At 43.7% G+C, this 14,600-nt stretch overlaps 1 protein-coding gene and 1 non-coding gene across 6 annotated transcripts; both read left to right on the top strand.

Moving 5' to 3' along the window:
• Positions 1-1,687: 1,687 nt before the first annotated feature.
• On the top strand, positions 1,688-9,059 carry ubl3b (ubiquitin-like 3b). Of its 5 annotated transcripts, none has more exons than XM_084469475.1 (6): positions 1,688-1,721; positions 2,323-2,502; positions 4,673-4,781; positions 5,554-5,640; positions 6,061-6,138; positions 6,346-9,059. In XM_084469475.1, the coding sequence occupies exons 2-6, from the start codon at positions 2,476-2,478 to the stop codon at positions 6,396-6,398; spliced, it is 354 nt and encodes a 117-aa protein (XP_084325601.1). In that variant the 5' UTR covers positions 1,688-1,721; positions 2,323-2,475; the 3' UTR covers positions 6,399-9,059. The 5 variants fall into 5 exon arrangements, with proteins under 5 accessions (XP_084325601.1, XP_084325603.1, XP_084325600.1 ...); XM_084469477.1 differs by lacking the exon at positions 1,688-1,721 and adding an exon at positions 1,928-1,965 and having other exon boundaries at positions 2,401-2,502; XM_084469474.1 differs by lacking the exon at positions 1,688-1,721 and adding an exon at positions 1,928-1,965.
• LOC311349412 (small nucleolar RNA SNORA3/SNORA45 family) lies at positions 5,242-5,377 on the top strand. The gene has a single exon (XR_014636486.1). It is a non-coding gene; the product is annotated as a small nucleolar RNA SNORA3/SNORA45 family (small nucleolar RNA).
• Positions 9,060-14,600: the final 5,541 nt, after the last annotated feature.

Below are 14,600 nucleotides of genomic sequence, written 5' to 3'. Positions count from 1 at the left end.
TAGCAAATAGTAAAGTGGAGATTCTCACTATGCTATTTTCGTTTCAGGTACCAGCCCAGTATTCCGGATGATGGCCTCAAAACAGGGACGATGCCTGAGGCGGGCAGTGATCAAAAGATGGACCGCGAGGGGAAGGAATCCATTAAAGAGCTTGTGGAGGAATTCACTGTAATGCGACTGCTTCGACCCCAGACGGACATCCCCACCAACCTATCAGGGAGCATTGCTTACGGCACCACTGCTGTCCTGTGTAAGGTTTCCTAGCCTCATATCCTTTTGTAGATCAATGGGTTGTCATAATCATGGTCCAGTCAAAAGGACAGCTCCTGGATTTTGGATTACACTGATACTTAGCAATAGCAGATTAGTGGTCTGTGAAAAATATTTGTTATTGATTGGTTAAATTCTATCCTGATAATATGATAATCTTGTAAGATAAAGAAATAAGTACTCTTTCTAACATGTCCATATTTCCTTGTTCCCTGTAGTAGTTCTGGTCCTCATGCTTTGCTCAGTTCTGGTTATATGCTGGAATGAGTTGATGATGGGCCAGTATTCAGTGGTTGCTAATTGTGCAATTCTGACCCTACTATCATTCCTGTGCCTGGTCATTATTTGGCGGCAGCCTCAGACCAGAGAGGTATACTCGTTCAAGGTAGGCCTCAACCTCTGTGTCATTTCCCTTTTCATTCGCTTTTTACTGTTAATTACCAATTTCACCGCAGCAAGCCATTTGTTTTTCTGTTGAACAAAACCTGATCTTTTGAGGAATGATTCTATATTTGACTTTAAAATCATATAAATCGTAATATTTGTGTGTGTTTCTCTGAAAGGTACCACTGGTGCCAGTGCTGCCACTGCTCAGTATCTTCCTTAACATCGCTCTCATGATGCAGCTGAGCCTGAACAGTTGGATTCCACTTGCGGTGTGGATTGCAGTTGGTTAGTGGGACTTCTTATTTGCTGTTGTTATTTGCTGTTTTATAATATGTACGAGTGTGTGTGTGTTTCATTGTACTAAACACAACACACACGTTAAGGACTTAAGAAAGTAAAAGATGTTTGAAAAAAGTAATAGTTTTTATTGGTTTGTCACTGGCTTGTCTCTGCTCATTCCCTAGGCTTTGTTATCTACTTCACCTATGGAATCCGGAACAGTTCAGCAAAGTTTGGAAGAGTTGGGACCTTGGCGCCCCTCTCCACTGAAGAAATGCAGAGGCAAGAGGAGAGCCAAGCAGAGAAACACAGAAAAACCTCCATAGAACTATAGGTTGTCTGTAGTTGTTTGTATAGACTCTTGATTGAGCATTCCACACACACATGCACACACACACACACACACACACACACACACACACACACACACACACACACACACACACACACACACACACACACACGGAAATAGCTTAAAATTAATGTTGTATTAAACAAAGCTAGTTCTATGAATGTATTGTGATATAGTACTGTTTTAATAAATATTAATTTGCCTAAAGGTTTTCAATTTAATTGATGATTCCATGAAAGTTAAATAGATGTTTATTATGAATATCAAGTTATATTTGATAATGCTAGGGATTTTCGGGGGTGTCTAGTTTATTCATTCAAATTAAAAGAATGATGCATTGTGACTGGAACTGCATCTCCCAGATGCACTAGGGAGTAATTTGCTGTGTTTACTACCAGCTGACATCCGGAGTATTCTCGTCCATTAGCCTACGGTACCCACAGTTAGCTTCGCCTTATATATTCGATATTTGTGAATTAAGGACTACCTTAGTCGATTGACCGTTAAACTGAATGCTATACTTCAGCCTTTCTTTTGGAAACCGGTTACGTCGAAAAACGGCATCGCAACTTCTAATCGGATCTAACCGTAGTGAACAAGCTAACGTTTGTTAGCCTATGCGCTAGCTAATGTGGCTAATGTTAGCCTATGCGCTAGCTAATGTGGCTAATGTTAAAGTAAGCTTTCTGCTCTTTTACCCTCCTGTTTGCAGGATCACAGTGTTTAATGCAACAAACGAAGGGGTTCGCTTTTGACATATTTTGTGTAGACACGTGCATTTCGTTAACGGGGATCATTTGCTAACGATTCGCCAACATACTGACATTGCAGTGAAATTGTGCATTTTGGAAAACGTAAAGGTTGCTGTTCGCTGCAGCAACATCCACCGTGCTGCTGTTCTTTAGTCCATTCTGTAGTCCATCTATTGCATACAGGCTCATCAGCTGGCATTTTTATTAGCTGCTATGTTTCTGGAAAATCACATTTAGCTGTTTTTATTTAGACCAGTGTCAATTCTGATAATGTGTCAACAGTAGAACATAACCACCACACTCTGCATATGGTGCCAGGCTGTGGGACGCGGTCTCAGAACTGTGCGTTGTTTGTGCCAGGGCACTGGCCCCGTCTCCGCCACTTCAACCAAATCACTTCTGTTTCAACATCTGAAGCCGCGATCCTCCTGAACAATGACCTCTCAAGTGGATCTCGATATGGTGAGTGTCTTTATTATTTGAGACAAATCGGACATGGCTGTTCGCTAAAAGTCCGATATTGCGTCCATGCTATATGCAGGTGGACATATGCATGAGGATGATGATGATGATGTATGATTGGCATGGCGACCGTTTACATACATATATATTTATTTATTTTCTATTTTTTTTTGGCGTTAAGTGTGGGTGGGAGGGGGGGGACACGGATTAGCCATCGTGCACAAATACTTAACTAGACCATGGACCGTTGTTTCTGCGAACACCATCTGTCTAATCCCAATTGAAACGTTGCCCTACTTTCCTTTCAAGGTGTTGGCACAATTGATTTGCACCCTGTTACCTTCTCCCCTCTGAGCTCTGATTCTCACCTAGCTTCTGGATGGAGAGGGTTGTGTGAGATGATCACCCAGCAGAATAACACAGGATATTGTGCTTTTTGAGCTAGCTACGGATGTGTCCTTATTAATCTTCCCAAGTTATTGTTATCTTAATAAACTAACAATGGCAGCTGTGCAAGTATGCACTTTCATTGTTTAAGTCTCCATTGTGTCATTATTGCAAAATAAGATAAAAAATGTGACATCATTTAGGACAAGTAGAACTTGTGTAGTTGTAGTTCTATTATATATCTAGGACATGTAGTTATATTTTCATCTATCCTATCAAGTGGTGAAAGATGGTTTGATGATTGTTGATAAACACAAAGATAAAGAGGGGTGTTGTTGTTGTTGACATGTCATGAATAGGTCAGAGGATTTCGAAGGGATTCTGATGCTTGTTGTCTTTCATTGGATTGGACCATGGTGGGGATAGTCCTGACGTGTCATGTTACCATCAACAGTGGGGCAGATTTGACTTGTTTTGTCCACTATGGGAGAGCTGTTGATGTGGGTATGTGGGGCGACTGTAACCCCATATGGATGTAATGCAGTTCAGGACTGGGGGGGGGGGGGAGGGAGGCAGAAATGGGGGGGTTGTGTTTGTAAACAGATCAGAGTGCGGGGTGGACGCCCTGGTCCTGACATCACGCCACATGGATCCTCTTTGTTCTCGCCCGGTGGATTATGAAGTTATTGGGAATTTCTATCCCTGAGTCTAAAGGCCTGTACCCCGGTCATAACCCATATTGCTTGTCACCAACCCTGATTTATAATGACAAAGAGTTTGGTGACTTTGGTTATCTCAACATTATATATTTGACAGATGCTACATTTATAGTTGGGGTCTTAGTACAGAACACGTATTGCGTTAACATCTGCTTTCACCACCTCATTTCACTTCAGTGATTTTAGTTTTATTTTCCTCCTAAACGCACGTTTCCTTTTCTCTAGAAGTTAGTTTACACTGAGGCATTTATCTGTGGTTGCTGTCTGATGTACACAGATGTGTGGTGATGTGATATGTGATGACACCCTTGACACTGTCACACGTCTCCTAATCTTTGTTTTATTGCCGATGCTCCTCGGCAAAATCCCAGTTGCTGAATTGTTTTGTTGAACACACTGAATATATCACCAAGGCCATAAGCAGAGTGCTGCCAAGTAATCAGCCATTGCCAGATTTACCATGCCTCTCAGTTAGAGGTTGTATTCAATGCTGTTATTTTGTCTTTGAAAGAGATTTATTTGTCACAGCTGCTTAAAGAATAAGAGGATGTAAGCTCCCGCCTTTTATATACACACACAAACACACATACCCATACCCCTACCCCCTTGGGCAATGCGTTTGCCACTTAAATGTAATAACATGGCCCTGGGGCTGTCTGGGACACCTGCGGTTATCGCATTAAGCCAACAGCCCAGAGAGGAACCCCCTGGCCCCCAGGAATTGGAAGGCCTGGCGCCCCCCCCCACCCCCATTCCTTCCTGCCCTGAACCACACCCCTATCTGGGGCTGTTGCACGCCGTAGGGGCTCACTTCAGAGTAAACCCTTGCTGAGGAAGCAACCCAAGTCAAAGGCCTGGGAAGAGTCTCTGGGTTAATCTAATTAGGCAGGAATGCCTGTCTCTCCACAGCCCTGTGAAGGTCTCCTCACTCTAATCGAGGTTAGCGGGAAACCAAGAGGACCCCTACTACTATTGGACGGAGTAGAACTCATCTTTTGTGGTGGCCGTGGCCGTGAAGGTGGTTTTTTAACCGTGATGCCTTCTCTTCCTCCTTTCTGTCCCAGGTGAACCTTCGCCTCATCCTTGTGAGCGGGAAGACGGAAGACTTCACTTTTTCGCCCAACGACTCAGCCACAGACATCGCCAAGCATGTGTTTGACAACTGGCCTGCCGGTAAGTTTACACCGATTTTGAGGTTGGGGGAAGAAGACGGCTAGAGTTAACAATGTTTTCACACCACTGGTCATTTAAGACTCTTCCTGGCCTTAATATGAGAGCAATTACTTATTTTATATTGTCCTATTTTATTTGGTGTGGTTCAATTTACTAGTTACATTTCATACAGTACAACTTATTTCCATTAATAGTGAGCAGAATTCTAGGTATGATACTATAAAAATCGGTGCGTGTTGACATTTTATTTTTAATAGCCTTTTGCAATTTAATATTAAACTATATTAATCGTTGTAATTGTCTAAATGGTTTCTAAAGTATGTTTTATCAAAACCTTTCCATTTGGAAATGTTTAGTCACAATTCATACCACACCTTACCTCGTCCATCCTTGGATCACCTCATCTCATCCCGCCTCATTTGACCTCATCTCTCGTAACCTCACAGAACCTCACCTTTAAAGCGAGGCTAGAGTCACGCCTAGACACTGTCCCATTGTCCTGGTGTGCCAGAGTGCTCGCCGATTGAAGGTCTTTGTTTATTCATTGGCCGCGGTCTATAACAGTGACCCAGCCATTCACCAACTCAGACACACTTGAAACTACCTTTCACCCCGTCAGTGTTTTCTTTGCAATCTGTCTTCTGCAAAAAAAAAAAAGAACCTCACCTTTACCTTAACTGACTTCACCAGACTTAATCATAAGATTGAAACCGCTTCAAACAAGAGCTGTAGTAGCTGGTGTAACCAGTGCTGTAAATACTGTGGTTGGCAGGCTGGGAGGAGGAGCAGGTGAGCAGCCCTAGCATCCTGCGTCTCATTTTCCAAGGAAGGTTTCTCCATGGCAACGTGACTCTGGGAGGTACGATGCAGGACCACCCACAAATCCAGTACAGCATCCTATTTAGCATCTGATGTCAACCTCCATGTATATGAACAAATGAGGACATATTAATGGAGGTGGTTTTATTCAGGTTCAAAGCAGGACTCTGTTGAGTTTTCTTTGGTCTATTCAGAAAGTATTTTTTGCAAGCCAACAATGCCGTCGGATATATCTGACTGGTCAGGATAAATAAAATAATGTATCATCTTGGATTTCTATTAGGAGCACAAACAAATAAATATTCCCTTTTCTTCATGCAGAAATAGGTTCAGTAACACTAGTCTGTCTGTCTGTCTGAGGGGGGGTGTGTGTGAGTGAGTAAGGAAATACCTGAAACAATACATCTTTGTATTGTAAAAATATTAATAATAGTTATTTTTCTGTTTGGTTTCAAAAAAGCTCTGAAGCTACCCCCAGGACGAACAACTGTCATGCACTTGGTTGCTAGGGAAACTCTTCCGGAACCCAACTCCCATGGTGAGATCTCTTCCTTTTGTTCCGATTCCCCCCCCTCCCCGTACGTTGATTCTACCCCCTCGTCTCCTGCCAGGGGGCGGGGCCTCCGTCACTCTCAACACCGATGGGATTTTGCCGCTTGTTCTGACATTTGTTAATTGAATCTTTTTTTTTGTTGTTGCCGTTCTTTTCCTAAAACATTCCCTTTGTGCCGTCCTCTCCTGGCAGGCCAAAGGAACCGAGAGAAAACCACAGAGAGCAACTGCTGTCTCCTCCTGTAAAGGGAACTGAGGGCGGCCTGTCCTACCTGCTCTCCCCCAGCCCTCCCCCCCTGCCTCCCCCTCACTACTCTCCCCCTGCCCGTCTTCCTGTCTGCCGCGGTGGATCGGGGATAATCACAGGAAGTCGTGTGGAGGAATGTCAGTGACGCCTCATCTGATACCTTCAATTTTTCTTCGCTCTTATTTTTTATTTTTTCCTCTCCAGTGCCAATATGCCCTCCCCACAACCTCCCAAACTCCCAACTGAAACATTTACTGTTTCAAACTCTTGCTCTTTTCGTTCTTGAAGAAGTATGATACAGAAAATGCGAATCCTCGTCCTCGGGCCCTCTCTACGATTCAACTGAAAACGCAAAGCTCGCAGACGGCCATTAGAATGTGTGGAAAGGGGTTGCTAGCTAACTGACGATAGTTAACTTCACCATAGATGTATAACTCATCATTTTAAGATTTTTTTTGTGAAATAGAATGGGATTTACACAGCAAATCCATAAAAAAAAAAAAAAACTTTATTAAAAAAAATAATTTATGGGGATGGAAAAACAGATGAGTTTAAGGGTTCACTCCCTGTTCGTTGTTCTAGCTTGAAATATTCTAACATGAGGACTGTTGGACCTGGCCTCGACATGTTCTGTGGTGCCTGTGTAACCCAGTCACATTGACTCAAACAGACTCTGCAGCTCTGGCCATCCGTGGGTGTGGGAGTTGCGTTCAGGATGAATGGACTAATCCCTCAGTACTTGTTGGATGCAGTTACTTCTTTTTCTTCTTTGGGTCTTACAGCATGGTGTTAAACTTCTCATTGTACTTAACTGAGTTACTCTGAAAGTGTGTGATGTATTTTTTTTCTTTCTGTATAGTCGTCATCTGATTTTTCCCCCCTGTGCGACATCGTTAATCCTACCGTGCCATTCTTATCTATAGACTCAGCCGGCGTCTACCCTGATGAAATTGTTTCGTTCTTTTTTTTTTTTTTTCACGTCACAAGTGGTGCGTCTTTATCTGTTTCATCACCTTAAACCGGCTGCTGGCAGTTGACCGATTGGACAACTAACTCGCCGTTTATGAGGACTGACTTGAATGGACCTGTGCCACATGATCATTGATGAGCTCCAGGAAAAGGGACCTGGACATTTTCAGGAGAACTGGAACGGATACAAAGCTGTTGCTCCCGGGGTTGAAGGAAATAAGAGTTGCAATTCTGATTTCCTTCCCGTTGTAGTATTGCCTGTGAGTCATGCATGTTGGGGACCAGCTCCCTCCCCCCCACACGTTAGGGAAGAGGAGACGTCGGCCATCGAGAGTATTGCAATGCCTGGCCAGGATGCTCTTGTAGGGGTAGGGTGGCAGGCCAACGGATGAGGATTTTTGCCTTTTTTGGTATTTCGAACATGGCCTAGGCTCGTTGAATGGCCTCGTTTGTTGTTTATTTGTGCCATCATGCGAAGTGGTTTGCACTCACCTTGACTGCACAGACCAGACTGGTGCTAGTCTGCCAAGCTGCAGCCCTTCAAACATGCTGTGGACGCCAATGCAACAGCCTTCCTTTTAATGGAGTTGCTCGTTGCAGTTGCAAAACTATTCTGGTTATACGGTGGTCAATGGGTAAAGAAACAACCTCTAAAAAGTGTCAGTGTTCCGTATTCCGTATTCCGTATTCCGTAAGAGCCCCAGGAGATACATTTCCTCTATTGCAAAATGGTTAATGGTTAAAAAAAAGTACAAAAAATATGAAAGGTTTATCACTTTTCACCTTTTTTCAGGAAATGTTCTGAAGCGAGTAAATTGTAACTGCAGGCTAGAAATGTCCTCTGCCCAGCAGTTGGGTCACACCCCACATTAGCCTTCACATGATTTACTCTATTTGCTCAATTCCCTCCCCCCCCCCCCCAAAAAAAACATCCCTCGTTCCCAGTGTTCATTTCATTCACATTTCCCGAGGTGACATAAATTGTAGGCCTCTACTTCAAAACGTCCCATTTAGAAACCGAAGGGTGACGTCACAGGCGCTACGTCCAAGTTTTAGTGCGGTCTTTGGTCCTCTGTCGACCGTCCCTCGCCTCCCCCTTCTCCAGGGGGGAGTCTCGGAAGGAGCCTGATTGACTGTCCAGTTTAGCGCAGTGAAAAGTGTGACGATGACGTTATGTAGTGTGAGGCCCTCTGCTGGACACTCGAGGCGGGATCCCTCCCGCTCGCAGGAAAGAAGGACGACATTTTGGTGGTGTTTCGCCCTCTTGATTTGGATACCGTCTTTATATATTGTTTGCCTTTTATCGTGGAATACAGTAATGTCATTAATATTGAAATTTTAAAATATAAATTTGTATCTGGTCTATAGGTGATATATATATTTGTTTGTGTGCGTGTGTGAGCGTGTGCGCCTGCTTATACATGTATGTGTTTGTGTACATGTGGGTAGGTGGGTGCATGTATTACAGAAGGAAATGGGAGTTCGTCTTAAAGGCAGTACACTGGGAGTAGGCCTACAGACGTGAGTCCATGACGTTTGATTCCTTCCATCGAGTGTGTTTTGGTTTGTGTAAATGTCAACCAATGTTACTGCTATGAAATTTAGCTCAATATAAATACATGTAAAAAAAATAAACAACTTAATGCAATGTGGTCTGCCTAAAACCCTGTATTATAAACGAATAAATCTTTAAATAAGGCAATTTCCACCTCTTTTGTATTCTATTTGAAATCATAACATTTAAACACGGTCTCTAAATGTCAACGCTGTTTTGTTTGGTGACCTGTAGGTGGCAGTGGGCTACTATACAGGTTACATCCATAGGTTTAGGTCATGAGATTTTATAATGAGAATCTCCAGGTGATCATGAGTCATGCATATATTGTGGCACTGTGAAAACATCTGGTTCTTAGAGTACTCAAACTGGTGACACCACGTTTGGAAATTAAAGAGGTAAGCCTAGAATGTTCTGTCTCAACACCATTGAAAGTGATGAGATGCGTTATATTTGATTCAGTAGCATTGGGTCATTTTTTTCTTTAAGGGTAGGCCTAATGACGTGTACTTGCATGCATTCCAGGTTTCCAGTTGACACTGGAAGGTAAGGCCTACCTTAGGAAAAAACCGCACATTCCTCAGTACCTACAGTGCATTATGTATCTAGTCTGCAATCTAAACAAAAACCTGCTTGGCACTGCTTTTATTCATCCACTATTGTACAAATATTTGATTTGTTTCGTTTTACCATAGCTTTACCATCCCTTTGCATGGGATTCATTACATTATATATTAGGCCTAGTTATTTTCGTCTCTGGTCTAGTGTCAGAGTGACGTCATGGCCTTCAAACCATGGCTGTATTGTCCGATGACGCCTGGTTAGGCTTGGAACGAAATGCGAAATCTGTGTTTAATGTAACGTTAGCACTGGCAAGACTTCATTTTCCACAATACGAATGTAAGCGAATCAGTTTGTTCTCCAGGCAGCTATGTTGTATGTGGGTTGTAGCCACCATACTCCTCTATCCAAAAGTTAGAGATAACCCAATAATCATAATAAACTTAGGCTAGGCTACGTAGTCTACAAATTTGTAACAGCTGGTCAAATGTGCGTTCAGTTTGAGAAGCACGGGACCGAAACAGAGTGCCTAGAGTTGTGAAATACGATTAGAGGAGCCTTTAATACATGGAAGGATTTGACCGGCGACCTTTTGAACAAGTTCAGTCGGGGAAACATCTGTAACCATCATTACCTTTTCGCGGTCCACACGATGAGCGGCGCGCGCGCGGCGGGTCCAAAGCTGGAGTGCTACGCGGTCTGGAGAGCTGGTCCCCGGGGGGGACCGCAGCCGTCCGCCAGGCCGCAGGCAGCACGGCGCAGCTGCAGGCCGGGTCGGCCGCTGGCTGTGGGCGGTGGGGACCTCAATAACAGCTCTACTGACTGTAGTTATTCAATTATAGTAACGATTTAACACCTTTCGGCTCTGCAATGAGTTTTTATTACAGTCCCACGGGATACAAGAGGCTAGGGGAGCCAGAATATAATCATATTTCAACTTGACTGTCTTTACAGAGTTACGTAGAACTGCCAGTACACAATGCCAAAAAACAACAACAATCGTCGGGCTAGGACCTATGGCTCATTCATATCTCCTCTGTTTTTCTGAAAGTAGCCTACAGCGAAGTAACTCTGTAGGCTACTCTTTGGTTTAAATCCCGGAGGCCAATGTAGGCTCCCTCTTAAGAAACGTTGTACAATTTACATCAACGGTTACTTGAGTAGGTCTAGTAATACACTTGTCTCAGTTTAATCGGGTTAGAATAGCTCAATGGTGTCATTTCTGTATAATCTGGTTTGTTTTCAGACAAACAGAGCACTGTGTGCCTTTTATTTTCTGACCACTTCTTAAATTCCACCGAGACCAGCTGTGTAAGTTCAAAGCACCAGACATGAGCCTGGCCCATACAGTAGTGCTGGGCCGAATTAGTGATACCACCGACTCTCGCCCTGTCATTTTAAATCACACCGATTTACACGTATAGGTGGCAGAAAATTAAAAAAAACCTTTACTTTAGTTTTATGGTGGTAATGTCGAGGCAAATCCACAATTCAAGTCCAACTTTACGTTAATAGCTGTGGGTTATGTTGCGTCGTACATTGCGTCCAACATTCCTTTTTGGTAGTATCCCCCCACCCCCGGATGGAATGAGATGAAAGGGTTCAGTAGGCCAGTGTGAAAACATACACACTCACACCGAGCTTGAATTAACACAGCAGGACTCTGCGTGAATGAGTGAATCAGAGCAGGAGGACCCAGACTGCCCCCCTCTCCCCCCTCTATCCCTGCTCCTCCTCGCTGCTCCTCCTCCCTGCTCCTAATTAAAAAAATGTCACACGTCCACATGGCACATTTTTTCCAGATGAGGGGATATTAACAAAAACATTTAAGGATGTGGACTTGGGACTAAGTGTGTGTCTGTGTCTGTGTGTGTGTGTGTGTGTGTGTGTGTGTGTGTGTGTGTGTGTGTGTGTGTGTGTGTGTGTGTGTGTGTGTGTGTGTGTGTGTGTGTGTGTGTGTGGGCATGGGCATGTGTGTGAGCATGTGTGTGTGTATGTGTGTTTTGGCCTGTGTGATTGTGTGAACGTGTGTGAGTTTGTATGTGTGTTTTGGCCTGTGTGTGTGTGTGTACGCGCGTGTGTCTGTGAGAGAGACTGTTTCTCCACAGACATGGAACCAGTGGCATGGTGTGTGAGTGTATGGCTTCATTCTTTCCACTGCCAGTCAGAACAGTAGTGTGTCAGGAGTGTTGGGCTACAACTCATTTTCGCTACACCAGACGCTCCTGTGGGAGCCGTCGTTGGCGATGTGAGAAGCCACAGGCACGACTCCGCTGTAGACTACAGTGACACAACGTAGAGTTTAAGGGCTCAGGTTTAATTTAACACACACCTTTTCTTCACCACAAAGTCTTTATTCTTCAAGAAGGAACAGATGCATGCAGACACGAAAAGTATATTTTGTTCTGAAATTGTCGACACACAACAGACTGGAAAACTAAACACCACAAGAATGTGTGTTTGTGTTTGAGCTTGAAATGAGCTTATAGCACAAGCCCACAAGCCCCACAACTGTAGCCGACTAGCGTGTTTAAAATGCATTGTATGTACTGTCAATTGCATTAGGATGGTAAGACAAACGTCATACACATTTGTTATATTATACCAGATTCATATCACCTTTGTCAATTATATAATAGGACAATAGGACAGCTAATGGTACAACAACAGATTAGCAACAGCTAACAACAGATTAAGGATGTCAAAGCATACATACTGCTGATCGTTCAGATGGCTAAATCAAATATCCTGTATATAGACCACTGTATCTATTGAACATGTTTTTGTACAGCAGCAATTTTAGTTCTGCCAGCAGGATTATTGAATAAGCTATTTGGCTCTTACGAAGCGTCAGTCCGTGTTGAGTCAGAAGTCTGTTGAAGTGACCGGGCCCTATCCAAACTTTCCACACGTCTCTTTTTAAATGAAAAGCAGAATATCAAATCCTTCTCAGGCAGTCAGCATTCAGTGTAGCCTGTTAGAATGATAGCACATAACACAGTAAGTCCTTCTTATGACGACAACGCCAACTAGCTATGCCCTGTGATTCATGGTCTTTATGTTTGTGTTAGATGACCATGGCCAGGTTCCAGGTTGATACTCTAGGACATGGCTCTAATCATTGTAATAACAGTGTATTTTCAGTTTCCAAAAATGCTTTCAGAGACTCTGTAGGGCCTCAAGTCAATTCAAGCTGCACATTGCACACATAGCTCATTTACTTTAGGCTTTAATAATGATTAATGTGCCATACCACGAATCACACTTTCTGACATCTGTGTTTCCGGTTATAGATTGGAATGTAACATTCCTCTCTTGTTCTCGTTTAATATGTATGCAATCACTGCTATATTCCTGTGTTCCTAATCTGACACTTATACAATCTACAATCTTATTAGGTTTCGGAATGTACATAAATTTCACTCTCTCAGCTCTCCACCTATTGCTGTGCCATTACATCATCGATCAAGGCACAAGGAGCGAAGCTTCAGGGGTTTCCTCTGTGTGTTCAAATGACTTAATACCGTCACCACTTGAATAGCCTTGAAACCCTTTGATGGTTTTGAGACTCCCCCCCTCTTGTCTGTGCTGAGGTCATAAGGTCAGAGGGGGCTGTCAGTCGGTCCCAACCTTTGACTTTGGGGGTACCACTAAATTCGTAAAGTCATCAAGACCTTAAGCGGATCACCTCATGCAAACGGTAAGAAATATGAATGCATCCACAGTGGCTGAGCACTTCTTACCATGAGACGACCGGCGGGCAGCAGTGGAAAGAAATAGTCAGCAACCCTGCTTCTGGTCCCACTGTGTTTATATCCGATGGAAAACATTACAATGGAAAACATACAATGGAATGCACAAAGTGACGCTATTTTTGAAATCCTAACTAAGCCATAATATTAACATAATAACCATATTTAGCTTGGCATCACGTGCTATTACAGCTGCAGTAATGGAAAAACACTGTTATAATTGCAAGGGTCAGTGAATCAAGTGAACTTAATTGCAAAATGTATCAATGTTATTTTATTTACTAACGCTTTTCATCAGTAGGCCTACATCGTGTAGTTATGATCACGTCATCCATATATTTTTTGGGGGATAAATGAAATAAAGTCACAGCTCTCAACATAATACAATGTATGAATTATGCAGTGAGTACAGCAAACTGAACCATTTGAGTTCATACCGGTTTGGCGTGCATGTGCGCGCCTTTGTGTGCATTGTTCATCCAGAGATTAGTGCTTCTCACACTTCATTGCTCTTTTCTAGGCCTTGTGTCTGTCATTCCAGGGCTGAGATCAGGTGGAGGTCAGTGCAGGCAGGTGGGAGGTGGTGCTGGCGGGGGGGATAGAGGCCTACCCTGGCTCTTCCCGACTAACATTACAGCTTCTGTCCTCTCTGATGGGATCTCTCGGTGGGGAATCCCCCGGGTTGATCTGGAGATTAAGGTACCTGGAGCGACTCCCGTGCACCACATCACTCTGTGGAAAAGGGCAAACATTCAGCTCACAGGCTACAGCCAGCCAGCGGACTCATTTAAATGTGTTCATTCCCAGACCGTCAGGCACCGTTGTGCTGCGGGCTACCGAGCGCTGGCCGGGCCGATGCACGTGTGTGTTTAGCCTGTGGTAGCCTGAAAACCAGGCGTTGACCTAGTTGAATATGACACCCGTGCGGTTGAATGGGAGACGGATCAGGTGACGGCCGGGGGCCTGGGTACTCCGGTAGGAACGTTACACACCTTTACGATGCTCGAATCCCAACACTGTGAGTTGCATTATTGAAGGCTTTTTAGGGTTTCCTGGTGTCACGGGCGAAGGCAAAAAAAGGGAAAGACAGAAGGAGTGCCACTTACAGAGGATGAATAAAGCTTTGTTTTAAGGAGACACGGGTTGAATTAGTCCCACTTCTTTTTTTTTTTTTGCAGGCCTCTCAAAGAAACCAGTGAAAGGACAGGAAAAAAAAGAAGTGTTTAAGGGGTGAATGTGTAACAGCTAGCATAAAGTCAAATGATGTTTTGGGGGAATGTAACCAGAAGCATATAAGCTCTGAAAGTCTCCTGGATTCATAGGGGCCCATCGTTGGGCTCTGGTATGTCTTCATTGTGTGTTTG

This window comes from Micromesistius poutassou, assembly GCF_964030765.1.
Source record: "Micromesistius poutassou genome assembly, chromosome: 6".
Classification (NCBI taxonomy): domain Eukaryota; kingdom Metazoa; phylum Chordata; class Actinopteri; order Gadiformes; family Gadidae; genus Micromesistius; species Micromesistius poutassou.
This window is presented reverse-complemented; position numbering and strand designations above follow the sequence as displayed.